This window comes from Camelina sativa, chromosome 8, assembly GCF_030686135.1.
Source record: "Camelina sativa cultivar CO46 ecotype springtype chromosome 8, ASM3068613v1".
Classification (NCBI taxonomy): domain Eukaryota; kingdom Viridiplantae; phylum Streptophyta; class Magnoliopsida; order Brassicales; family Brassicaceae; genus Camelina; species Camelina sativa.
In genome coordinates, this window is record NC_141887.1 from 25307968 (window position 1) to 25329464 (window position 21497).

A 21497-nucleotide genomic window follows, 5' to 3' on the forward strand; every position below is an offset into this window, starting at 1 on the left:
GACGATTAAATGTAAAAGAAGGCCACGTGTATTGTTGTAGGAGGGGGGGGGGGAATAACACCACCGTGGTCCATCACGCACCTGAAGATGTCTCTGTCCTTGTAATTTCTCTGCCCGACTGGCTCCATGCACGTGATAGCACGAGACTTCACCAGGTCGTTTTAATATTTTTTCTTCTTTTTTGTCTAAGATGTTTTTGTTGGCCAATAAGCACAGCTTGAAAGCTGTCATTTGCTACTTAAATAGGTAATTTGGTTTAAATATCCGGAATAAACATATGGTTCCCATTATGATTTCATTTTCTTTAGAAAAAAACAAAACGAAGAATAATGATTTCGGTATTCGATGATTATTTATCTTTTATCTTAAAACTTGAAAACGTGCATCGGCACAATCGTCATTCGTCGATATTAATCATGCGTACGTGTATAGGTATAGGGTTCGTGCGTATGTATAGGTCGTCTATGAGTCTATCTATCTACACAATGTTCGTCTAGAAAGCTCGTGGCAGTAACGTGCTTATTTAAAATCAAATGATTGTTGAAATATCAAGAAAAAACAATGGTTTTGCTTTTGCATAATGAAATAGAATTAATGTATGTGGTTTAAAAAGAAGTAACTATATAAAAAACAAAACTCTAATTTCAATTAAACCAGAAAAAAAAAAAAAGTCATAAAGTTTATAGAATTGAATGTACAACAAATGCAAGCAGGTCTACGATATAATCATAATGTGATATTACTAGTTTGACGAAATGACCAATAAAAAGAAAAAAGAAAAAAAGATGAAGTGGGAGAGAGTAAATGAAGAGGAAGAGTCATCGCTGTCATGGTCGCAGTTAAAGAGGGTGGTCAGAGTCAGAACTCTCCCTTAAGCAACCTTCCAAATTTATTGACATTTCTGTTTCCCAAGATCCACCCACCACTCTCCTCTCTCTCTCTCTTCTTCCCTCATATCTGCGCAAGAATCTAAAAACCAAATCTCATCCTCTCTGCTAATGTCTCATGACTACTACTTCAATGTGTTGACTCTGTGTCTGTGAGAATCTTTTTAAAAACTCCGACCAATGGGTAAGAAGAGTAGTTCTTCTTCTTCCTGGCTCACCGCCGTCAAACGAGCTTTCCGATCTCCGACCAAGAAAGAACATAACAACACCAATGCTCACGGTAATGAAGTCGAGGAAGATGAGGACAAGGTTCGTTCTTGCTTTTATAATGTCGAGATCTTGTTACTTTTTTCATTCACATGCTCTGTTTCTTGATTTTATGTTTTTTTTTTTAATAATTCACGTGCTCTGTGTCTGCAGAAGAAAGAGAAGAGACGGTGGTTATTTAGAAAACCGACGAACCACGATTCTCCGACGAAGATCTCCGGGGTCGGAAAAGAGGCTCCGGCACAGAAATCCGTAGAAACGGCAACGGTCAACACAACCGCTTTAAACTCTGTTAAAGAACAGAGTCACGCCGCCTTATCTACACCACCCACAACCGTCTCCGCCGTATCGGAAACTCATCCTCCGACGAAGAAGAATGAGTTACCAAATCTTACGAGACGCACTTATACCGCAAGAGAAGATTACGCAGCTGTTGTGATCCAAACTGGCTTCAGAGGCTATCTGGTGAGCAGATTTTGATCCTATTTAATTATAGTTAACTATGTTTAATTATAAACGTTTATCAGAGTAAAATTTAATAATAGTAAACGGGATTTGATTTTAGGCAAGAAGAGCATTAAGAGCATTGAAAGGGCTTGTGAAGTTACAAGCACTAGTGAGAGGTCACAATGTGAGGAAGCAAGCAAAGATGACTTTAAGGTGTATGCAAGCTCTGGTTCGAGTTCAGTCTCGTGTGCTTGACCAACGTAAACGTTTGTCTCACGACGGGAGTCGCAAATCTGCCTTCAGCGACACTCATAGTGTCCTCGAATCTCGTTACCTTCAGGACATTTCAGATCGAAGATCCATGGTAAGTGATCTATTAATACTCTGTTTTAGACACCATTGTTGCTCTGTTTTCTGCAATTAGGTTTATATAAAGCTAACATTTATTTTCGAATGGTTTTTGTATAGTCAAGAGAAGGAAGCAGCATTGCTGAAGATTGGGATGATAGACCACACACGATTGAGGAAGTGAAAGCAATGTTGCAACAAAGACGAGACACTGCGTTGAGACGAGAGAGTAACAATAGTTTATCACAAGCTTTCTCTCACCAGGTAAACTGCTAAAGCAGCTGTTTGTTTGATATTTGGGTCCGTTTCGGTTTTTAATTTCTTATGGTTTGGATGAAAGGTCCGGAGAACGAGAGGTAGTTATTCTACGGGAGACGAGGAAGAAGAAGAGAGACCGAGATGGTTAGACCGATGGATGGCTTCAAAACCGTGGGACAAAAGAACTTCAACGGATCAAAGAGCACCGGTTTACAAAACCGTGGAAATCGATACTTCTCAACCGTATTTAACCCGCGGTAACTCGAGAACCGGTGCAAGTCCAAGCCGTAGTAACCAAAGGCCTAGTTCACCATCAAGAACAAGCCATCATTACCAACAACAACACAATTTCTCATCAGCTACACCATCTCCGGCTAAATCTAGACCGATACAAATCCGATCCGCTAGTCCCCGGATCCAAAGAGATGACCGGTCGGCTTACAACTACACATCAAACACACCTAGTTTGAGATCAAACTACAGTTTCACCGCAAGAAGTGGTTATAGCGTTTGTACCGCTACAACCACCAATACTACGAATGCTGCATTGCCGAATTACATGGCGATTACGGAATCCGCAAAGGCTAGGATCCGGTCTCAGAGTGCCCCGAGACAACGGCCTTCCACACCTGAGAAAGACCGTATCGGGTCAGCTAGAAAACGGCTTTCGTTTCCGGTTCCACCGCTGCCGCATCAAATAGACGGTCAGAGTTTAAGGAGTCCAAGTTTCAAGAGTATCGGAGGTTCACAACTAGGAGCATTGGAGCAACAATCAAATTACTCTTCTTGTTGTACCGAGTCTCTTGGTGGTGGTGGAGAGATCTCACCTGCTTCTACTAGCGATTATAGGCGATGGTTAAGATAATAATAATTCCAAAAATCCATATTAACCGGTCATGAATTTCTCCTCTTTTTTTTGTTATATATATATATATATATATAAATAAAAATATTTTGACAAAAAGAACAATGACTTTTTTTAGTTTTTAACTTTTGATTGAGATTGGAGTGTAATACTAGTATTTTTTGCTTATTATGTTGCGTGTGTGTGTGTGTTTATAAATGAAAAATTGTAGTCTTTACTGATTGATCTCTATATAAATATGTGAATTTCTTTTTCCAATTACAGTGTTATCAAGCTGTCATGAATCGTATGATATATTGTTGTCTTTTATTTAATCATATGGAATTTATTAGTATGAAATAACGAGTTTTTTTACTGACCCCTTTTTGTATTTTATATGCAAAAGAGAAGTTGTTAAGAAAATGACCATAAAAAGAAAAGCTGCAACTTTGCAACTTGAGACACGAGCAAAGAACATAACCCATGTGACATGATTCCTACATGATCAGTCTTGTCTTCAACGTTACACATTACTCCAAAACCCACCTAAAGATCAATTAAATGCTTCTAAAATAATATAGTCTCCAACAGGTAAACACATCATAAAGTCTATCGATTTGATTATAAAAATTTAGGTAAAATTGTTTATTTTATCAGCTGAGCTTAGTGTATATGTTTATCACTAAACACCACTAAAGAACGTTAATTGGATTAAATAATTTGAAACTGGTGACTAGTAAAGCGAGAGACACAAAAACAGCACGCAGTTTTCATCTCCCAGAGAAAAACAGCAGGGTTGGCAACTCATTAGGCCTCATGGAGGAACAATGAAATTATAGGCCCAATAGAAACAATAATGGGCCTTAAAAAGCGTTTTGTTTTAGGGTTAGTGAAATGTGTGCGTTACTACTACATGTGATCATAGCCCAGCACGAGTTGGGTAAAAGAGGAGAGAGGAACGGGTGTCGTCTTCTTACACCGGAGATGGAGAAATAAACCGACGAAGTTTTTTTCTTTTTAAGTGGAAAAAAAAAAAAAACAGTAATCGTCGGACAACCGAAGCGAAATCCCTAATTTCCCAACACGAAACACCAATTTCCCCATTTCGAAACACAAACAGGGTCTGGTATGCCGAGAAAATTCTCCATTTCTACTTTTCTTATACATTTGTTTTGGTTGTTTCGTATGATTTTTTTTTTCTCTTTCTCTCTCTCTTTCACGTTCCCTCCCCTCCCTCCCCCCCCCCCCCCCAAAATAAAAATAAAATAAAAATAAAAAAAAAAGATAAACCCTAGTTTCTTTCTCTCAGCCTGTTTCAAAGTTCAGATTTTTACACTTATAAATCTGAGCTGAGCTGGTGAGTAATTTGCTTTCTTGGTTTTGTTGGTTTTTCTAGTTGCGATCTCTAATTTCATTGGGTTGCTCCGGCTATCGGCTTGATTCACAATTTGACTGCTTTATTAGTTGAAGTTGGATCTGTAATCAGAAATACACAAACACACAAAAAGTCTACTCTTTTTCAAAGTTTTGATTTTTTTTTTGTTTTTTTTATCGCATTTAGTTTCGTGGTAGCAATGAGCTTTTCTATATCTCCTGCCACTAAAAGAACCTAAATTTAGTTTTAACCATCCTTTCTTCTCCACTTGACTTGCATATTCATTGTACAAAGAAAACGAATAAAAGAGCAAAATTCACATATCACCCTATTCTGTACGTTACAAGCTTTTTGGTGTATGGTCCTATAGTATTTTTTTTGTTCACAGTGATTACCTGAGCTTCCTGGTTAAAAGAGTATGGTTATTGGATGACCAGATATCGTTTGCAAGAGCCTCAATGTCAGACGCTAGAGATAATGATGACCGTGTGGATTTCGAGGAGGGTAGCTACAGTGAGATGGAGGATGAAGTGGAGGAGGAACAAGTAGAAGAGTATGAAGAGGAGGAAGAAGAAGACGAGGATGATGATAACGCTGGCAATCAGAATGCCGAAGAACATGAGGTGGAGGATTATGGTGATACAAAAGGAGGGGATAGGGAAGATGGCCAGGAGGAAATAGCTGAAGATGATGACAACCATATTGATATCGAGACAGCTGATGATGATGATGATGAGAAACCAGCTTCTCCTATTGATGATGAAGTAAAGGAAAAGTATTCCCAACTTCTTTCACTTCCTCCTCATGGTTCTGAAGTTTTTATTGGCGGGCTCCCAAGGGATGTTGGAGAAGAGGACCTGAGGGACCTTTGTGAAGAAATGGGCGAGATCTTTGAGGTTTGTACTGCTATAATCTTTGTGGCCAATTAAGCATGCTCCTCGTAGTTGGTTCTGTATTTAAGGCTGACTTTTTCAATTCGTTTTTATTAGGTGAGGCTGATGAAAGATAGGGATTCTGGTGATAGCAAAGGTTATGCTTTTGTGGCCTTCAAAACGAAAGATGTTGCGCAAAAGGCCATTGAGGAGCTGCACAGTAAAGAGTTTAAGGCAATCCCAACTGCTAACTGAAGCTTATTTTATCGATCATTGCTAGTTGACATTTCACGTATAACTACTTCTGTTTAACCCATCTCTTTGTTTTTGTACAGGGAAAAACTATAAGATGCTCCCTTTCCGAAACCAAGAATAGGTTGTTTATTGGTAACATACCAAAGAACTGGACTGAGGATGAGTTTAGGAAAGTCATAGAGGATGTTGGTCCTGGAGTGGAGAACATCGAACTCATAAAAGTAAGAAGACTTTAATCAATCTGATTGCCATCTTTTATCTTGCGTAATTCCCTTACTAATTATCTTTTTGGTGCTTGTAGGACCCAACCAATTCCACTCGTAACCGTGGTTTTGCATTTGTTTTATACTACAACAATGCATGTGCTGATCATTCAAGGCAGAAAATGATAGATTCTAATTTTAAGCTTGAGGGTAACGCTCCAACTGTGACTTGGGCAGACCCAAAAAGCTCTCCTGAGCATTCTGCTGCTGCTGCTCAGGTATTATCTAAATAATGCGTTTAGTCGGTCAATCTCCACAAATCCCCTCTCCTGGAAAAGTTGGCACTTTTTACACAATCTTTTTTTCGCTATCTACTCAGGTGAAAGCCCTTTATGTCAAGAATATTCCAGAGAATACCTCAACTGAGCAACTAAAGGAACTCTTTCAGAGGCATGGAGAAGTGACGAAAATCGTTACGCCTCCTGGAAAGGGTGGAAAACGTGATTTTGGGTTTGTCCACTATGCTGAAAGATCTAGTGCATTGAAGGCTGTCAAAGATACCGAGAGATATGAAATCAATGGTAAGTTCTTTACTCATCTAGAAGTCAGCTATTAAGTAACATGAACGTTATGCTTTCAATTTGTCGTTGATAGTGCTTGTTTTTCGTCTCGAGAGATATTATTTAGTAACACATTCTACAAACTTATAAACTACAGGTCACCCGCTAGAAGTTGTGCTTGCTAAACCCCAGGCTGAAAGGAAGCATGACCCTTCTTCCTATTCTTATGGTGCTGCACCTAATCCTGCCGCCTTTGTGAATCCCACATTTGGTGGTTTTGCTGCGCCTCCTTATGGTGCTATGGGTGCCGGTTTGGGTATTGCTGGTAGTTTTGGTCAGGTATATGTGTGTCTAGGGAAGAGCTGTATGTTATCTTCGAGCAGTCTTTATCAGCAAGTTATTTTCGTGTGTAACGTTTTATTTAAATTTTGCATTGAGCAGCCAATGATCTATGGTAGAGGAGCAATGCCAACAGGAATGCAAATGGTTCCAATGCTTCTTCCCGATGGCCGAGTTGGCTATGTTCTGTAAGTTGATGGTTCTTTTAACCGAAGTTGTTGATCCTTCTCTTTGGAGTCATAGTTACATTTGCTTATACTATATTAATAACCAAAATTGATTGTTGTGCAGGCAACAGCCTGGTATGCAGATGGCGGCACCACCACAACGACCCAGAAGAGTTGACCGGAATAACGGCTCGAGCGGAGGGTCAGGCCGAGATAACAGTCATGACCATGATGGTAACCGAGGAGGCCGAAGGTACCGACCCTACTAGCAACCATAGAGAAAATAAGCAAGTAGAAAAAGAAAAAGAGAAGTGTATTGGAGATTTGTTTGTAGTTTGTTTCTTTGGAGAACTTTGAAAGCTCTCTCTCTCATGTGTTATAAAATATGAAATCGAAACCTCACGGTTTCTGGTTTGATATGGAGATTGGTGAGGGGATAGTGTGAGTGATTTGATCTTAAATTATGAGACTTTTTTTTTCTCGACTGAATAATACTCTTCTCAACCACTTCCGTAAGGTTTTCTTTGTGTTCTTTCTTATACAGAACTTCTAAATGATAGTCTATGTGACATGTAACCATTCTGCAACGACAAGTAACACAGATTTGATCTCATAACATAACTTGAAAAAGTCAAATGAACTTAGACTTTTAACAAGAAGCAAAGAAATGTATCAAATCAATTTCATTAACAACAATGTGTTATCAGAGTTCTTTTTGACAACAGTTATCTACATTGGGGTGTAGTTGAAGACTTTTTCGACAATGAGTGGTTGATTTGTTTCAATCAAGGGTCGATGTCCGAACGAGTTGGAAATTCAAGGCCTTGAAGGGAAGTTATGTTATCAAGATCGTCTTTAGAGTACAATGGGAGGAGCCAAAAGGCCTTCTTCTTCCCAAAAACCTTCACAAAAAAAAGAGTTTTATCAATCTGACTATTATTAATCCATGAAATGATGAAAACAAAAGGACTCACCTGCTCGAAGTTTTTCTTCTTTCCCAAGTCATATTTCCATCTAACTTCTCCATTTTTCTCATGAACCTAAAAAAAATAAGACAATATAGATTCAGAAAAGAGAATCGTATGTTCAAGGTTTACATTGTTTGTAGAAGGAAACATATATAGCAGACTTACCTCAACTGAAGTAGTGTTGGATGATAGAAGAGAAAGATGCATAACTACGAAACAAAGAAGGCTGAGAACGAACGCAAAGTTAAGAACTGCATCAAGGGGATAGAATCTGTAAGAAACATAAACAGGGAAAATGAGACCCAAAAAAATGAGCTAAGCACTTTCTGCTTCTAGGAAACAGAAAGCCAGAAAAAAGAACCGTTTACACTCACCAAATGCCAGAACGAGGGAGGCTAGTTTACCAGGAGAAGAGGAATGCTTAACAGCCTGGCTGAAGAATTCGATAAAACTAGGAAGCAAGACTATAACGTCCAACAATGTCTCAAAGAAAGTATAGAACTACAGATATAAAAGGAACGGTGAAGAAATCAGCAAATATAACTCATTCAAGCACCACAAGATTAAAAACGAAAAGGGTTTTGTACCAGAAAGAGAAGGAAAAACTTGTAATTGCGTGCTCCAACACAATTGACAATCCAAACACAGTGATGATCCATCTTGAGCACACATCTTTGACCTGCACAACAAAATCAAGTAAAGCTTTCTTCCTCTTTTATCACTAGAAACCTAAGCAGAACCACATAGTATTATAAGCAAATCAGATTTCAACTTACACACAGAACAATGATGGCAACGAGGCGGCTTAACATTACGGCATTTGGTACAGTAACCTAAAGAGCCAAAAGCTCCTTGGTCTGTTGAAGTACCAGCCTCCAAACTGTCACCACCTCCCATCTCTCTTCTGAAACGCTCAGGAACAGAACCTGGGTCCGTAAAAACTGTTGCGAAGTAGCTCCACAACAACATTATCAGCTGCAAAGGAACCAAGCAAGCTTAATCTCATCAGAGAACTCAAGAGATATAATTTCTATACCAATTTCTGGTCTTTAACAATGATCTATTCATGGCTAAACCCATTGCATATTCTCGTTTTAGGGGTTAAGAAGCTAAAAAGCTTAGATCTTTCAATTCAAGAGAAACAAAACCAAATCTGAAATGATTAGACTTTGAGAAAAGATTACCAGGAAATGGAAAACAAAGATGATTAAAATTGCGAGGGTAGAGAGAGCTCCATGGTCGCCGCGGATCAAGATCGGCCACCATGTGGTAACGACGACAGCGTAGTAAGATACAGCAACAAGTGCGAAGACGAGAAGAATCATGAAATAGCCGAGAACTTTCAAACCGGAGCAGAACCTGAAAAGGTTCATCTCCAGCCGAGTCAAGGGGAGAACAGGGACAGCTCTTCGCGTCCGAGCCGGAAACAACCGCCTTAAAATATCCGGAGCCACGGTTGAGGAATCGGAGTTTGCTTGCTTCGGTGGACGACGGTTGATTTGATTCTATCGCCGTTGTGGAACTAACTTTGGTATTCAAAGTAGGTAACCTTCTTCTTCATACAGAAGCTTCCATCTTCTTATTGTTTTTTGTTTAAAAGGCCCATTCAGAGGCCCAATAAATAAAAACAGCGGTGATCTGTTTTTTTTAGAGCCGCCACGTGTACTGTTCGGTGGGGGATTTTTTTTTTTTTTTTTTTTTGGTCTTAAAATTTCCCAGAAACCTTCGTCGGCGAAATTCAAACAAACCAAAAAAAAAAGTCTTAAAATTTTGAGGATAATCCAAATTATTCAATAATTTTTTGTCTTGCATTGGGGGGCGCTTAACAATTCTATCACTTATTAAATCGTGAGACGAAAGAGATACTTTAGGGTTTCACTGTTTCAGTTTCGATTGGTGAATTCTAAAAAAAGATGCAGCAATCTCCCCAGATGATTCCGATGGTTCTTCCTTCATTTCCTCCTACTAACATCACTACCGAACAGATCCAAAAGGTTTTTTGCTTTTTCACTTTCTCTTTGATTATGTTGGTTTTGTAATGATGTTGCTGAGTAGTTTGAACTGTTTATGTAATGGTTCCTGGATACAATTTGTGTGGGAGAGCCAATAGCTTCGTATGATTTGTCTTAAACAAGTGTATTGTTTTTTTCTCTGCTTTAAGTTCTTACTGGAATTGGAAAGTTATGTTTGCAGTGAATTTGGCTTCAGAATCTGATTGTAAAGATGGAGACATTGACTGATAGTATTTTCTTGATCACTTGTTTTGTTGCTTCTTGAAGTATCTTGATGAGAACAAGAAGCTTATAATGGCGATTTTGGAAAATCAGAACCTCGGTAAACTTGCAGAATGTGCTCAGTAAGTTTTTTGATAGTCTCGTGCTCTTTTTTATGGTATAAACTGGAATGTTAAGAATGTAAGATTGTTGATTATGTCAGGTATCAAGCTCTTCTCCAAAAGAATTTGATGTATTTAGCTGCAATAGCAGATGCCCAACCTCAGCCACCACCAGCAGCTGTACCAACTCCAGGAGCCATGACTCCCCAAGCAGTAAGTTTCTGTTTTTATCAGTAATAATTTACATCGATGTGAGAAAAACATTCGGGTTTTTTTTACAGTTCTTATGTGTTTTTTTGGTTTCTGTAGATGCTTCCTCATCCGTCAGCAATGCAGCCACCACCAAGCTACTTCATACAGCAACATCAACAAGCTATGGGAATGGGAATGCCTCAACACATACCTCCAGGGATTGTTCCTCCAAGAGGTCCATTGCAATTTGGTAACCCCAATCAACTTCAAGATCCGCAGCAACAGTTACATCAACAAGCTATGCAAGGGCACATGGGGATTAGACCAATGGGTTTGAATAATAACAACGGACTGCAACATCAAATGCACCAGCCGGAAACTACTACTCTTGGCCCAAACAATTGTAAAAATTTAATAACCATTTCCTCAAGGTTTTCCAACAGTTTTGGAACTTATTGTCACATTACTGATATATTTGACCTTTGTTTACAAAACAGCGGGTCCGAACGATGCTAGTGGTGGAGGTAAACAGGATGTGAGCCAGAGTGCAGCTGATGAGCAAAGTGGTTCAGCTGCTAGACATGGCAGTGGTGATGCAAAAATTGAAGGAAAATGAATTGGAGGAAGAAGTAATGATGCGTTTGTTGATATTAAATAGGTTCTGCCTTTGTTTCATCAGTTTAGCAGGTAGTCTCTCTATGAAGGGTTTTGAGACCAGTTGAGTTTCAGTTCCTAGATTGGGGAATGGTTCGCAACTTCATGTATTTTATTAACGCTGTTGTATGGTAATAGTGGCACCGGTTCAATGTGATGTATGAACCGGTTTATTAGAATAACGCTGAATTGTTACCTCCCGGTTTGTGAGAAATTTATTATAATGCTTGATTGAGATTTTGAACAAATTTTAAATGCATAAAGAAGACAAAAGCATTATCTTTTTGGTTAAGCCAGTACAAAAAACGAATGGAAAATAGACTTCGGTTCTCATTTTTAAAAACAAACCAAACCAAATATAAACCAACAATATTTTCAACCATCCATGTGAAAGTTTACCTGAGTCTTTGTTTGCTCGATTTTCATTTATCGTCAAATCAACAAACCTTACAAAAAAAGGCCATGCATGCATCGGGAAAAGCTTGGTCTGTCTGAATAATGTGTTATCATCCATCAACACAAATTATTACTAAAACCAGCTAGAACAAATTAGCCGATCCTCAAAACCAAACACAAAAGAGCAAATATCATCATAATGAAGAGATCCATAACGAATGAGAACGATGCACCACAAGAAGGCAAATCACATCACTCTTTCCAAAAGTTATTCAGGACGTGACTTGACGATGAAATTCTGGCGACTGATAGGGTTCATCACGACGGGAGGACCAGCGGTTCTTGGCCATGCTTGGAATTTCTCCTCAGTAGCAGCCCACCATTCCTTGTTAGTAATAGTTCCCGGGGTAGACCCTGAGAGTTAAAAAGAACCAAACCGATTTAGCTTTCATTTTATATCATCACAAGTAGCTACATTGTGAGTTTTTTTTTTTTTAGAATTAGAATATGAAAACTTACCTCCAAAAAGCTTATCATCAGAGATAACTTTGTCACACACGTAAGCTACTACTGCAGATCCCGCAAGTGCACCGAAAATGTAAGTAGCTCTTGACATCCTTGACCTAAAAAAGTACCTTAAAGACAGAGATCAAACATAATCAAGCCACTAATTCATGTACCAAAGAAACATATTTACAATTAGATGCACAAAGAGGATTAGGTATACTGAACCAGCAACACACACACACACACACACAGAAAAGGCAAAAAATGAACACAAATATCAGATTTGGAGAAGAGGAATTGAAATGAAGCTTTAAGTCAATCTCATACATAAAACAGTTACATAACAAAGCTGCTGAATTGAAAAAATCATCTAACAATTTCTCAATCATAACGCAAACGAAGAACCTGATTGTGAATAAATCTAATACGATGCGATCTACGAAAACTACTTCTACCAACAAATCTCGATTTTATTTTTCTTCTCATTCGCACTAAATAACATATATCTCTATGAGCTTCGGATTTTTAAACATGAGGCCTGAGAACGATCTATTGAAACATCGACGCAGAAGCAAGACCATAGATCTCGTGAATGACCAGAAAAAAAAAAAACGAAACAAAACCACACAGACGACTAACAACAACAATAAGAAATTTATCAGATAAGATCTGAGGGAATCGATTTATCACAGCAGAAACATCGACTTCGAGAAGAGTGAATTTACCTGAATCGATTGCACAGACGACGACGACGACGCGAGAGAACGAACACACGGAGAGAGGCGCAGGAAATTTCGACAAGAATCGTTTGGTAAGCTTTTTTTTTTTTAGGGAGGAGACGAAAAAGTTTACTTACGTTTTCTCGTCAAACATGAAAATGACCCAAAAGGTGTTATCGGGCCGTAATGGGCCATTTTGGGTTATGATTTTCATTTCGTATTGGGCCTGATAAGCCTTCATACACTTCAAAAAAAAATCATAATTTTTATGCACAATTTGATTTTTTTTTTTTTAATTCATACATCCAACATTTTTTTTTTACTGAGATATATAAGATAAAACATATCATATATATATAAGCCTTTCCAATTGAAGAAATGGTTTTGCAAATTAATAAGCCTTATAGGTTATAAAAATTTCCATGTTGAGTACCAAATTTAAAGAAGGTATAGAAAAGAACCCACTAATTAAATATAAATTTTTTTATACAGGTTTATATATTTATATAAATTTTCACGTTGAGTACCAAATTTTTTTAATTACTGCCAATAAATTGTTTTTGTGGACCACGTGACACTAGTGGCTGCAGCAGAGGATTGGAGAAGGACCATTTGAAAGATAAATGTTTCTGACTTTCTATCAAGAAACTTTAATTTCATAGCCATAGTTATTTAATACTAGATAAAAAGGATACCTAAAACCATGTATGATTAATAAATAAAAAAATACAAAATTGGAATATGTTGTGTTTCCTATGTGAAAGTTTTAAATATAGTATGCGTAACTTTGTTGCGCACAAAAAACATTTTAAACATTTGACTGCAATTAATACTTATTGTTAGCAAACAAAAGAATAAGAAATATACAATTGACGGTGCCTCTCGCGGCAATCCGGGGTTAGCTATGGTTGGAGGTGCTCTGCAAGATTCGGTGGGTCAATGGTGTGGAGGTTTTACTTTTAATATTGAGATTTGTTCGGCACCCTTGACGGAGTTGTGGGGATGTATAACGGGCTTCATATTGCATGGGGAAGGGAGTAGTACGATTGGAGCTGGAAGTTGATTCAGAGATAGTGGTTGGTTTTTTGAGGACATGAGTTAATAAGACTCACCCGCTGTCGTTTCTGGTATAATTGTGCCAAACCTTTATATCTTAAGATTGGATAGTTCGAAATTTTACATATTTATAGGAAAGCTAATCGTCACCGACGGGTTAGCTAACTATGCGTCTACTTTGCCTTTAGGTTTACATATTTTAGACTTTGCGCCAATTGCTGTAGAGACGTTTATTAAAGATAATGTCTGCGGAACTGGGTTTCTAAAGCATGTCTGGTTGTAGTTCTATTTTTTTTTTTCAGTTCAAATAAATTACAGAGAGGCTTGACTCTTTGTCCATTACCAAAAAAAACAAAAGAATAAATATACAATTCAATTGCATTGTTGTACACTTTTTCTTTTCTTTGCATTATTGTATGTACCACTTTTTTTCTTTCTACATTATTGTATACTTTAATATTTGTCTGTGCATTAGACCATCTCCACTCAAGTAACCCACTTGGATTACTCAAATCTTAATTAATTATAAAACTAATACTAAACTAATTAAAGCAACTCATTTAGTAACTTAAACAAAATCAATCCTCCACTAGAGAAACTCACTTAGGTTGTTCAATCATTTAAATAATAATTTTTTACATAAAATATAAAACAATAAAATATTACAAATTTAGGAATATTAAACATAAATTTAAAATAAGAAATATTAAACATATTATACATAATTCGAAAGAAGATTTATTGATGGGTTGCACCAAATTTTTGCCAAATATGCTCAATCAAGTCTTTTTTCAAACGATCATGCATTTGTGAATCATGAACGTCATTTCGAATGCCCATCAATTTATGTAGATTTGTTTGTCTATCTGTAGAATACGATAGATCAACATGAGCAGTTCCGCTTCCTTCACCGGTTGATGGAACTCCGTTGGATAGTAGAAATTGTATTCATGTCGTTCGTCTTCCACTATCATGTTATGCAGGATAATACATGCTCTCATTATTTTTCCTATTTTTCCTTTATCCCAAAAAAGTGTGGGATTCTTCACGATTGCAAATCGAGCTTGCAAGACTCCAAAGGCACGCTCTACATCTTTACGACATGCTTCTTGACATTGAGCAAAGAGTTTAGCTTTTCGGCCACGTGGTAGTGTAATTGATTGGATGAAAGTTGCCCATTTGGGATAAATACCGTCAGTGAGGTAGTACGCCATTTCGTATTGATGTCCATTGACAACGTATGAAACTCTTGGAGCTCGGCCCTCTAAGATATCATCAACCACCGGTGAGCGGTCCAAAACATTGATATCATTTAACGTACCCGGTGGTCCGAAAAATGTGTGCCAAATCCATAAATCTTAGGACGCCACTGCCTCTAGTACGATTGTCGGTTTTCCAGATCCACGTGAATATTGTCCTTTCCATGCAGTTGGACAATTCTTCCACTCCCAATGCATACAATCTATGCTCCCCACCATTCCGGGGAAACCGCGTTGTTCTCCAATATTCAGTAATATTTGGAGGTCTTCCACTGTAGGTCGTCTGAGATAAACGTCTCCAAATAGATGGATAACTCTGTCTACAAATTTTTCAAGGCATTTGTGTGCGGTTGTTTCAGCTAGTCGTAAATATTCATCCACCGCATCTGCCGAACATCCGTATGCCATCATATGTATAGCTGCAGAACATTTTTGAAGTGCAGAAAATCGAGTCTTCCAGTAGCATCTCGTCTTTGTCTGAAGTACGGGACTCCATTCTCAATAGTACTGACTATGCGTTCGAACAATGGTTTGTTCATTCTAAAGCGACGGCGGAACATAGCGGCAGTGTAAGTCGGATTCTCACCAAAATAATCATTCCATAGCCGAGTGTGACCTTCTTCGCGGTCTCTATTTATGTGCACTCGTCGGAATATTGGAGCTGGTGGTTCTTCCTATTGAGTGTAGTTATACTGAATCCCTTCCACTATACTATCAACTTCCTCCTCTACGATTTGATCAACTTCATGATTAGAACTCCAATTAGACATTATTAGTCAAATTGGTTTAGTTGTGAGGCTTATTGGAAGTTGGGTTTTTTTTTCTAAGGTTTATGGAAACCTGTTAGTTTGGTAATGGAAATATTTAACAAGAAGAAATGAGAACAAGAAATGAGAAGAAGAAATGAGAACAAGAATTGAGAAGAAGTAATGATAAGATAAATGATCAGGATGATAAGATAAATGTTTGTTATGTTTTAGGGAGGAAGAAATGAAAAGAAGAATTGATCAGAAGCGCAAATGAAATTGAACATGAACCTTCAATATATAGACCTTACAAACACAATCAATACCCATTCACGGGTTACAAAAACAAATACAACAACCCAAAACACATTCACGGGTTGCAAACAGTCCGTTCAACAAACAAAAGCCGACCACACTTAAACAAAAGAGACACCCGTGAATGGCACTGAAAAACAACCAACATATTCACGGTTCCAAACAGAACACATCAATACAAAAAAAAGACAGATTCCATTCGCTTGACTACCAACATGTTTCACTTTAGATGGCAACGAGACAGCTTCATATGTCATCCCAAAACCTGAAACAAAAGAAGAACACAAGTTAAACAATAGTTTAACAAGACTTAAACGATAGTTAAACAAAAGAAGAACACAAGTTAAACACAAGTTAAACAATAGTTAACCAAGACTTAAACGGGTGTTAGTTCTTAAACCTAAATGTTTGTCAACATTTGATCAACAAGTTTGTCTCTAAGTAGGACTTCAGCAGGTGTTAGTTCACCCTTGTTAAGCAGGCTGTCTAGCAATCTCATTTTGCCGTGCCTCTCTTTAGCCGCCTGTTCTTGATCCTTCATTGCTATTATCTTATCCAACTTACTGACAGAACCATCATCCACATCAATACTAACTGCAGGTTTCTTTCCTTTTTTCTTGGCAGCTTTAACCCCCGGAGGCCTCATCTCGTCTCCACCATTGCTCGAAGGAGCTGAGAAATCTCCTTCAGAAGCAAGCTTAGTACGCTTATTGCTACATTCTTCATGTCGTTCTGTGATCCATTTCTGATCATTCTTCAGTTCTCTCCAACAATGTCCAAGCATAAACGGCTTCTTCTTGTCATTCTTGTAAAACTCATACGCCATGCTCACAACATCATCTTCTGATTGTCCACTCTTCTTTCTTGTACTCGCTTGTGAGTAACACCCAACAAACTTGTTGACTTAGTGGTTTATCTAACTCCACCTTGTCTTACATTGTGAAGGCCCTCTTGCGTTTGAAGTAGCATCTCCATCATGAGCTTTGTAATAGTCTGCAACCCTCTTCCAGAAACTTTGTAGCCGCTGGTCGTTGCTCACCACTGGATCTTTTCTTGTGTTTAACCAAGCGCTTATGAGATGAACATCCTCTTCTGCACTCCACCGCTTCCTACTTCCTCTGCCTCCATCTTTATCAATCTCATCTGCTGTAACCTCGATACAATCTTCAGATTCAGATGTAGGGGTTATGTTAAGAGGCTGAGAAGAGAACTCAGGACTAAAGTTTGAAGGCGGAGAAGAGAATTGATTAGTAAACTGAATAGGCTGAGAGGATTGGGTGGAAATAGGAGGAATAGGATTATCAGAACAGTTGGAGTCTTTTTGAGAATTCAAAATATCAACAAAATTTTGATCCCAAAAACGATAAGGGTTTCTAGGATCCATTGCTTGTGTTAGTGTAAGCTGAGAGTTTAGGTTTGTGAAAGCTGAGAGTTTAGGTTTGTGAAAACGAAAGGGTTTGGAGAGATAAACGTTAAGAGTTTGGGTTAGTATTTAACAATGGTCGTTTATATTGACCTCAAGGTTTATGTGAGCTTTAATAATAAAGGTTAGACAAAGAGAATAAAGGTTTATTTAGCTAAAGACTAATGAGTGTTTTAGTACTAAAGAGATATACTTTTCAGTATATCTCTATGAATAGACCGATTGAAACACTTTTCAGTAAATCTTCTTGGGTAAACGTTTTCAAAAAGCTGATCTTTAAAATCAATACTAAATTCAAACTCAATCATATAGGTTTTGGAAAATTTTACACACAAACTCAAACTCAACCACATGATCAAACAGCATAACAACACAATAAATTTAAGACACACACGGTTTTGAAAAATTTTAAACCCTTGAGCAAATTTTTAAACACACACAGGTTCATCCCTTATCAAATACAAAAACACATGGTTTGATGTTCAATTATTTTTACCGAACATCAAACATTCTCATCATCAAATACAAACATAACACATCAAGACAAAGACAAACATAACACTTCAATCCTTCTTACAATCTATAACACGTAGACAAACATAACACTTAAACAATATAGAAACCTACACATTCATCACAAACACAAACTCAAACAAAACCAAACAACAACAATGAAAGCTAGAGTAGCATACCTTTACAAGTAAGAGAATCCAACCGTGTGTCCACTTCACCTTAACTAATCTTCACCATTTATCAGCTAATAGAAGCACCTTGCACAAAACATGACAACCGGATCAACATTGATCACACAATTACTTATACAAGACATAAACTAAAACATTGTACTCCTAATATTGAGAACAACACAAGGATTCAATCAACAATCTATAACAAAACAAACAAACATAAGATAACAAGAACATAAAAATGTACTAATTCTTGAAAAAACTATCAGACAATAACTCGATTAAAACATAAACCCAATCACCCTCTAAAAAAATTCTCAAAACCGATTGAACATCAAACTAATCCATAATCTACGCCTAATAAGTCAAATCAAAATAAAACATTTACCAATCTAACAATCAATCAATTAATCTGAAACCCTAACTATTATAGACAACCAGAGATTAATTTCAAATACATGCAATAAATCGGAAAGGAGAAGACGAACCTTCTATCTCCGATTCGGTAGCCAATGGACCTCACCGTTCCTTGTAGGCCACCAGAAGAATCCTCCGCCTTCGTTGTCCCACTAAAAGGAACCGCCGCCGTTGGTAGCCGTGAGAACCGAACCGTCAACTCTCACGATTGAGCCAATCTGGAAGCCATCGCCTCCGGGTGACCAACTATCTTCTAGTATAAGTTGGAAAAATCAAAGACTTAAACGGAAATCCATTGATTTTTCCGATTCGAGATGAATCGCCTCTTCAATTGTTTGTCTTCTGCGAGAGAGGAGAGAGAGAGACAGTCGGGAGAAAGAGAGAAGAAATGGGAAAGAAAAAAAAAACATTTTATATTTTCACTCCAACCTACCACAGGATGCCACATAGCGTTCTTAACCCGTTGCTAAAATTACTTCCCATAGTAGCGATCCTCACCTTCGTGGACCCAGAATTAGGTTGTTTAATATTGTTTTGGGGCCAAAAACATGAGTACTCATGAGTGGAGATGCTCTTACACAGTTTGTACTAGTATTTTTTTTCCCTGGCCCAAACTCTTGTAAATATATTTAAAACCAATCAATGTTTTAAATCTTAATACAGTAACAGTTTGATAATAGTAAAATATAAAGCAATGCGTTTGTTTATATATATGAACTGACTTGATTTTACAGATGTTAACTTGCTTTCACAGAAGTGCCTGTGGTCCTAAGATTTATGCTTTGGATGACCGTGTGTCATGGTCTACAATTTCTTCCGTGGTTATTTTCTTTTATATACTTAATTTCTACAACTATTCAAATTTTCTATATGGATTATTTTCTTTTTGTCGACAAAAGGGTTAAAGCTATATGGATTATGACTCGTAACTACATATTTGAATACTCATCGAAAGAAAAAAGAAAAACACTCAATGGCTATTGTTTGAAACCGACAACAACAAAATAAGTCAATTAATAACAAAGCATCATTATCGATTTTCATTACGTATACATGGCTAAATTTAGCTTAGTAATCTTAGCTAGGTTTCGGACAAGTGTGGTCCTTATACAATCTTCCGATCGTAATTTGTCCGGAACCAAAACAACAACATCTTGAACCATAATCTGCCCCAAGCGCGATGCGTTCGCGTGTTGTACACGACAATCCATTTCCATTAACGTACTCATCAGTGCACACGTAGGATGGTTCACATTCTCCGTCTGAACCCTAACCACGGCTTCGTCTCCGACGACCTTCACCTGCACTTCCAAGTTTGATTCCGAAGGTCTTTGGTTGACCTTGTCTACGAAAGACGGAGACCTGTTGCTGCTGTTGTTGTCTAATGGATCTGTCTCCGCGGTCAATATCGTCTTTAATCTCTTGATCTCAGTTTCGAGATCATTGATTTTGGTTTTAAGATTTTGGATGTACGAAACGGCGTCGGATAAGAGCGACGCTTTGTCCATTCCTGATACGTTTGGTACGACGGCACGTAGAGCGTAAAACCGGTGGTTTAGCTTCTCTCTCCGCTGCCTCTCCGCCTCCACGTGGGAAAACCCCCGCGAAGGATGATTCTCTTTCGCCGTAGCTACGTCCGTCGTCTCAAGTTTCGTCCTCCGTATTTTTTCCGATGTGATTTGCTGATTTCCAGTTTCTGAATCATCTGATTCTTCCGGTTTAGGATAAGAACCGGTTTGGTTAGTGAGCTCTAGGGTTTGACCTGACCCGAACATTGACGTGACCCGGTTGATGAAGTTCCAGTTTTGTTTAATGGAATCAGACGAACCAAGCTCGATAGTGCCATTGTGTATGGGTGCGGAGACGAATGTGTGTACCCCGTGAAAACTAGCTTCTTTAGCCCTCTCGTAGCTACTAAACCGGAGCTCGTCGAGACCGGTTAGCCAAACCAAAGATTCGTCGGAAATTTCCTTTCTCCGCGACCCATCTTCACCGTAAAAAGATGTGGCATAGAACAATTCAAGATCTCCACCGTCCATCATCAGCTCACACTCGATGCTCTTAGTTGTATGCTGAAGAAAGAAACAAAAAATAAAGGGTGAGAAAAATTATATTGTTTTGTAAGATTTTTCTTTAAAAAGTTGAATAAAATAAAAGTTGAATATTTTGATTTCATAAAACATAATAGACAAAGAACAATATATATATATATATATAGAGAGAGAAATAAAAAATGAACATTTTCTTGGGATTTGTTGTTCTTGTTTCCACAGAAATGGCCGTCAACCCAAACCAAGTAAGACTGGTCCGATTGATCATCAATCATCTTTTGCCAAAAAATTATGTAAGCCCATTGGTCCGGCGATGTTTCCACGAGAAACCGGAGTTTTTGCTGAAGTAGATCCGTCGAAGACGAGGACACTATGGCTTGAGTTTTTTGCGTAATAGAGAGCATAGAAGAAGACAAAGATGGAGAGAAAGTAAGATTATTATCCATTTATTTTCCCGGCCAAACCAATGAAGAGACAAGGATTGGATGAATAAGATTCTAAATAATAGAGAAGAAGATATAAATAGAAGAAAATAAGTTTATTTTCGATATGTAATAACTCCTATTTTATTCTGGTTTTCGTGATCACTTATCCTGGATAAATATTTCAATAGTACGTACATAGTCAGTCACGTGAAAACTGAATTGTTTTCCTCGTTTTAATGTTATAGTAAGAAGACAAATTATTGTTATACTTTTAATGGTCCAACTGTGATGAACTATATAGACAATATATTGTTTTGGATTTTACATTGCATGATAATTAGAAAAACAAAACTTATTTTGACAAATATGAAAAGAACTGGCTGGCAAAAAAGGAAAGAAAAGGAATAGAACTTGATATGTATGACGACTTTAACAGTTTAACTTCGTACAGTATAATGACACAACAATGATATTAAGTATTAATTTATTAACACAAACTTCCATCTTACAAAATAGGTCAAGTACT

At 37.7% G+C, this 21497-nt stretch overlaps 6 protein-coding genes and 1 pseudogene across 12 annotated transcripts; 3 read left to right on the plus strand and 4 right to left on the minus strand.

The window, feature by feature from the left end:
* Nucleotides 1-722: 722 nt before the first annotated feature.
* On the plus strand, nucleotides 723-3330 carry LOC147940450 (protein IQ-DOMAIN 17). Its single transcript, XM_087461816.1, has 5 exons — nucleotides 723-1196; nucleotides 1308-1619; nucleotides 1720-1965; nucleotides 2070-2213; nucleotides 2290-3330. The coding sequence occupies exons 1-5, from the start codon at nucleotides 1068-1070 to the stop codon at nucleotides 3070-3072; spliced, it is 1614 nt and encodes a 537-aa protein (XP_087317942.1). The 5' UTR covers nucleotides 723-1067; the 3' UTR covers nucleotides 3073-3330.
* Nucleotides 3331-3947: 617 nt separating this feature from the next.
* LOC147940451 (heterogeneous nuclear ribonucleoprotein Q) lies at nucleotides 3948-7329 on the plus strand. 4 transcript variants are annotated; one of them, XM_087461817.1, is made up of 9 exons: nucleotides 3948-4177; nucleotides 4864-5322; nucleotides 5416-5532; nucleotides 5634-5774; nucleotides 5855-6034; nucleotides 6136-6337; nucleotides 6474-6655; nucleotides 6758-6843; nucleotides 6947-7329. In XM_087461817.1, exons 2-9 carry the CDS (start codon nucleotides 4885-4887, stop codon nucleotides 7089-7091), a joined length of 1491 nt encoding a protein of 496 aa, XP_087317943.1. In that variant the 5' UTR covers nucleotides 3948-4177; nucleotides 4864-4884; the 3' UTR covers nucleotides 7092-7329. The 4 variants fall into 4 exon arrangements, with proteins under 4 accessions (XP_087317943.1, XP_087317944.1, XP_087317945.1 ...); XM_087461818.1 differs by having other exon boundaries at nucleotides 3982-4177; nucleotides 4815-5322; XM_087461819.1 differs by having other exon boundaries at nucleotides 4027-4408.
* Nucleotides 7330-7490: 161 nt separating this feature from the next.
* Nucleotides 7491-9371, minus strand: LOC104707966 (putative protein S-acyltransferase 12). Of its 2 annotated transcripts, none has more exons than XR_002033031.2 (7): nucleotides 8975-9362; nucleotides 8567-8765; nucleotides 8378-8469; nucleotides 8165-8291; nucleotides 7956-8061; nucleotides 7797-7862; nucleotides 7491-7724 (listed from the first exon to the last, which is right to left on the minus strand). XR_002033031.2 is itself a non-coding variant. In XM_010424431.3 (7 exons), exons 1-7 carry the CDS (start codon nucleotides 9161-9163, stop codon nucleotides 7608-7610), a joined length of 876 nt encoding a protein of 291 aa, XP_010422733.1. In that variant the 5' UTR covers nucleotides 9164-9371; the 3' UTR covers nucleotides 7491-7607. The 2 variants fall into 2 exon arrangements, 1 of the variants encoding a protein (XP_010422733.1); XM_010424431.3 differs by having other exon boundaries at nucleotides 7956-8041; nucleotides 8975-9371.
* Nucleotides 9372-9409: 38 nt separating this feature from the next.
* LOC104707967 (GRF1-interacting factor 3) lies at nucleotides 9410-11219 on the plus strand. Of its 2 annotated transcripts, none has more exons than XM_010424432.3 (5): nucleotides 9410-9784; nucleotides 10070-10146; nucleotides 10227-10338; nucleotides 10435-10720; nucleotides 10815-11219. In XM_010424432.3, the coding sequence occupies exons 1-5, from the start codon at nucleotides 9704-9706 to the stop codon at nucleotides 10931-10933; spliced, it is 675 nt and encodes a 224-aa protein (XP_010422734.1). In that variant the 5' UTR covers nucleotides 9410-9703; the 3' UTR covers nucleotides 10934-11219. The 2 variants fall into 2 exon arrangements, with proteins under 2 accessions (XP_010422734.1, XP_087317947.1); XM_087461821.1 differs by having other exon boundaries at nucleotides 9464-9784; nucleotides 9984-10146.
* Nucleotides 11220-11357: 138 nt separating this feature from the next.
* Nucleotides 11358-12747, minus strand: LOC104707968 (uncharacterized). Of its 2 annotated transcripts, none has more exons than XM_010424433.3 (3): nucleotides 12600-12747; nucleotides 11887-12002; nucleotides 11358-11781 (listed from the first exon to the last, which is right to left on the minus strand). In XM_010424433.3, the coding sequence occupies exons 2-3, from the start codon at nucleotides 11981-11983 to the stop codon at nucleotides 11636-11638; spliced, it is 243 nt and encodes an 80-aa protein (XP_010422735.2). In that variant the 5' UTR covers nucleotides 11984-12002; nucleotides 12600-12747; the 3' UTR covers nucleotides 11358-11635. The 2 variants fall into 2 exon arrangements, with proteins under 2 accessions (XP_010422735.2, XP_010422736.2); XM_010424434.3 differs by having other exon boundaries at nucleotides 11887-11990; nucleotides 12600-12732.
* Nucleotides 12748-14387: 1640 nt separating this feature from the next.
* Nucleotides 14388-17353, minus strand: LOC147940452 (uncharacterized; annotated as a pseudogene).
* Nucleotides 17354-19478: 2125 nt separating this feature from the next.
* On the minus strand, nucleotides 19479-21178 carry LOC104707969 (transcription factor bHLH14-like). The gene is made up of 2 exons (XM_010424435.3): nucleotides 20735-21178; nucleotides 19479-20567 (listed from the first exon to the last, which is right to left on the minus strand). Exons 1-2 carry the CDS (start codon nucleotides 20990-20992, stop codon nucleotides 19539-19541), a joined length of 1287 nt encoding a protein of 428 aa, XP_010422737.2. The 5' UTR covers nucleotides 20993-21178; the 3' UTR covers nucleotides 19479-19538.
* Between the last annotated feature and the right edge of the window lie 319 nt (nucleotides 21179-21497).

Coding starts and splice junctions, on each gene's coding strand:
- LOC147940450 (XM_087461816.1), top strand. CDS start 1,068: ATGGGTAAGAAGAGTAGTTCTTCTTCTTCCTGGCTCACCGCCGTCAAA. Junction 1,620..1,719: donor CTGGCTTCAGAGGCTATCTG/GTGAGCAGATTT, acceptor ATTTGATTTTAG/GCAAGAAGAGCATTAAGAGC. Junction 1,966..2,069: donor TTTCAGATCGAAGATCCATG/GTAAGTGATCTA, acceptor GTTTTTGTATAG/TCAAGAGAAGGAAGCAGCAT.
- LOC104707968 (XM_010424433.3), bottom strand. CDS start 11,983: ATGTCAAGAGCTACTTACATTTTCGGTGCACTTGCGGGATCTGCAGTA. Junction 11,782..11,886: donor TGATGATAAGCTTTTTGGAG/GTAAGTTTTCAT, acceptor TTTAACTCTCAG/GGTCTACCCCGGGAACTATT.
- LOC147940451 (XM_087461817.1), top strand. CDS start 4,885: ATGTCAGACGCTAGAGATAATGATGACCGTGTGGATTTCGAGGAGGGT. Junction 6,035..6,135: donor ATTCTGCTGCTGCTGCTCAG/GTATTATCTAAA, acceptor CTATCTACTCAG/GTGAAAGCCCTTTATGTCAA. Junction 6,656..6,757: donor TTGCTGGTAGTTTTGGTCAG/GTATATGTGTGT, acceptor TGCATTGAGCAG/CCAATGATCTATGGTAGAGG.
- LOC104707967 (XM_010424432.3), top strand. CDS start 9,704: ATGCAGCAATCTCCCCAGATGATTCCGATGGTTCTTCCTTCATTTCCT. Junction 10,339..10,434: donor GAGCCATGACTCCCCAAGCA/GTAAGTTTCTGT, acceptor TGGTTTCTGTAG/ATGCTTCCTCATCCGTCAGC. Junction 10,721..10,814: donor TACTCTTGGCCCAAACAATT/GTAAAAATTTAA, acceptor TTTACAAAACAG/CGGGTCCGAACGATGCTAGT.
- LOC104707969 (XM_010424435.3), bottom strand. CDS start 20,992: ATGGATAATAATCTTACTTTCTCTCCATCTTTGTCTTCTTCTATGCTC. Junction 20,568..20,734: donor ACAACAAATCCCAAGAAAAT/GTTCATTTTTTA, acceptor TTCTTTCTTCAG/CATACAACTAAGAGCATCGA.
- LOC104707966 (XM_010424431.3), bottom strand. CDS start 9,163: ATGAACCTTTTCAGGTTCTGCTCCGGTTTGAAAGTTCTCGGCTATTTC. Junction 8,042..8,164: donor CTCCCTCGTTCTGGCATTTG/GTGAGTGTAAAC, acceptor CCCTTGATGCAG/TTCTTAACTTTGCGTTCGTT. Junction 7,725..7,796: donor AGAAGAAAAACTTCGAGCAG/GTGAGTCCTTTT, acceptor TTTTTTGTGAAG/GTTTTTGGGAAGAAGAAGGC.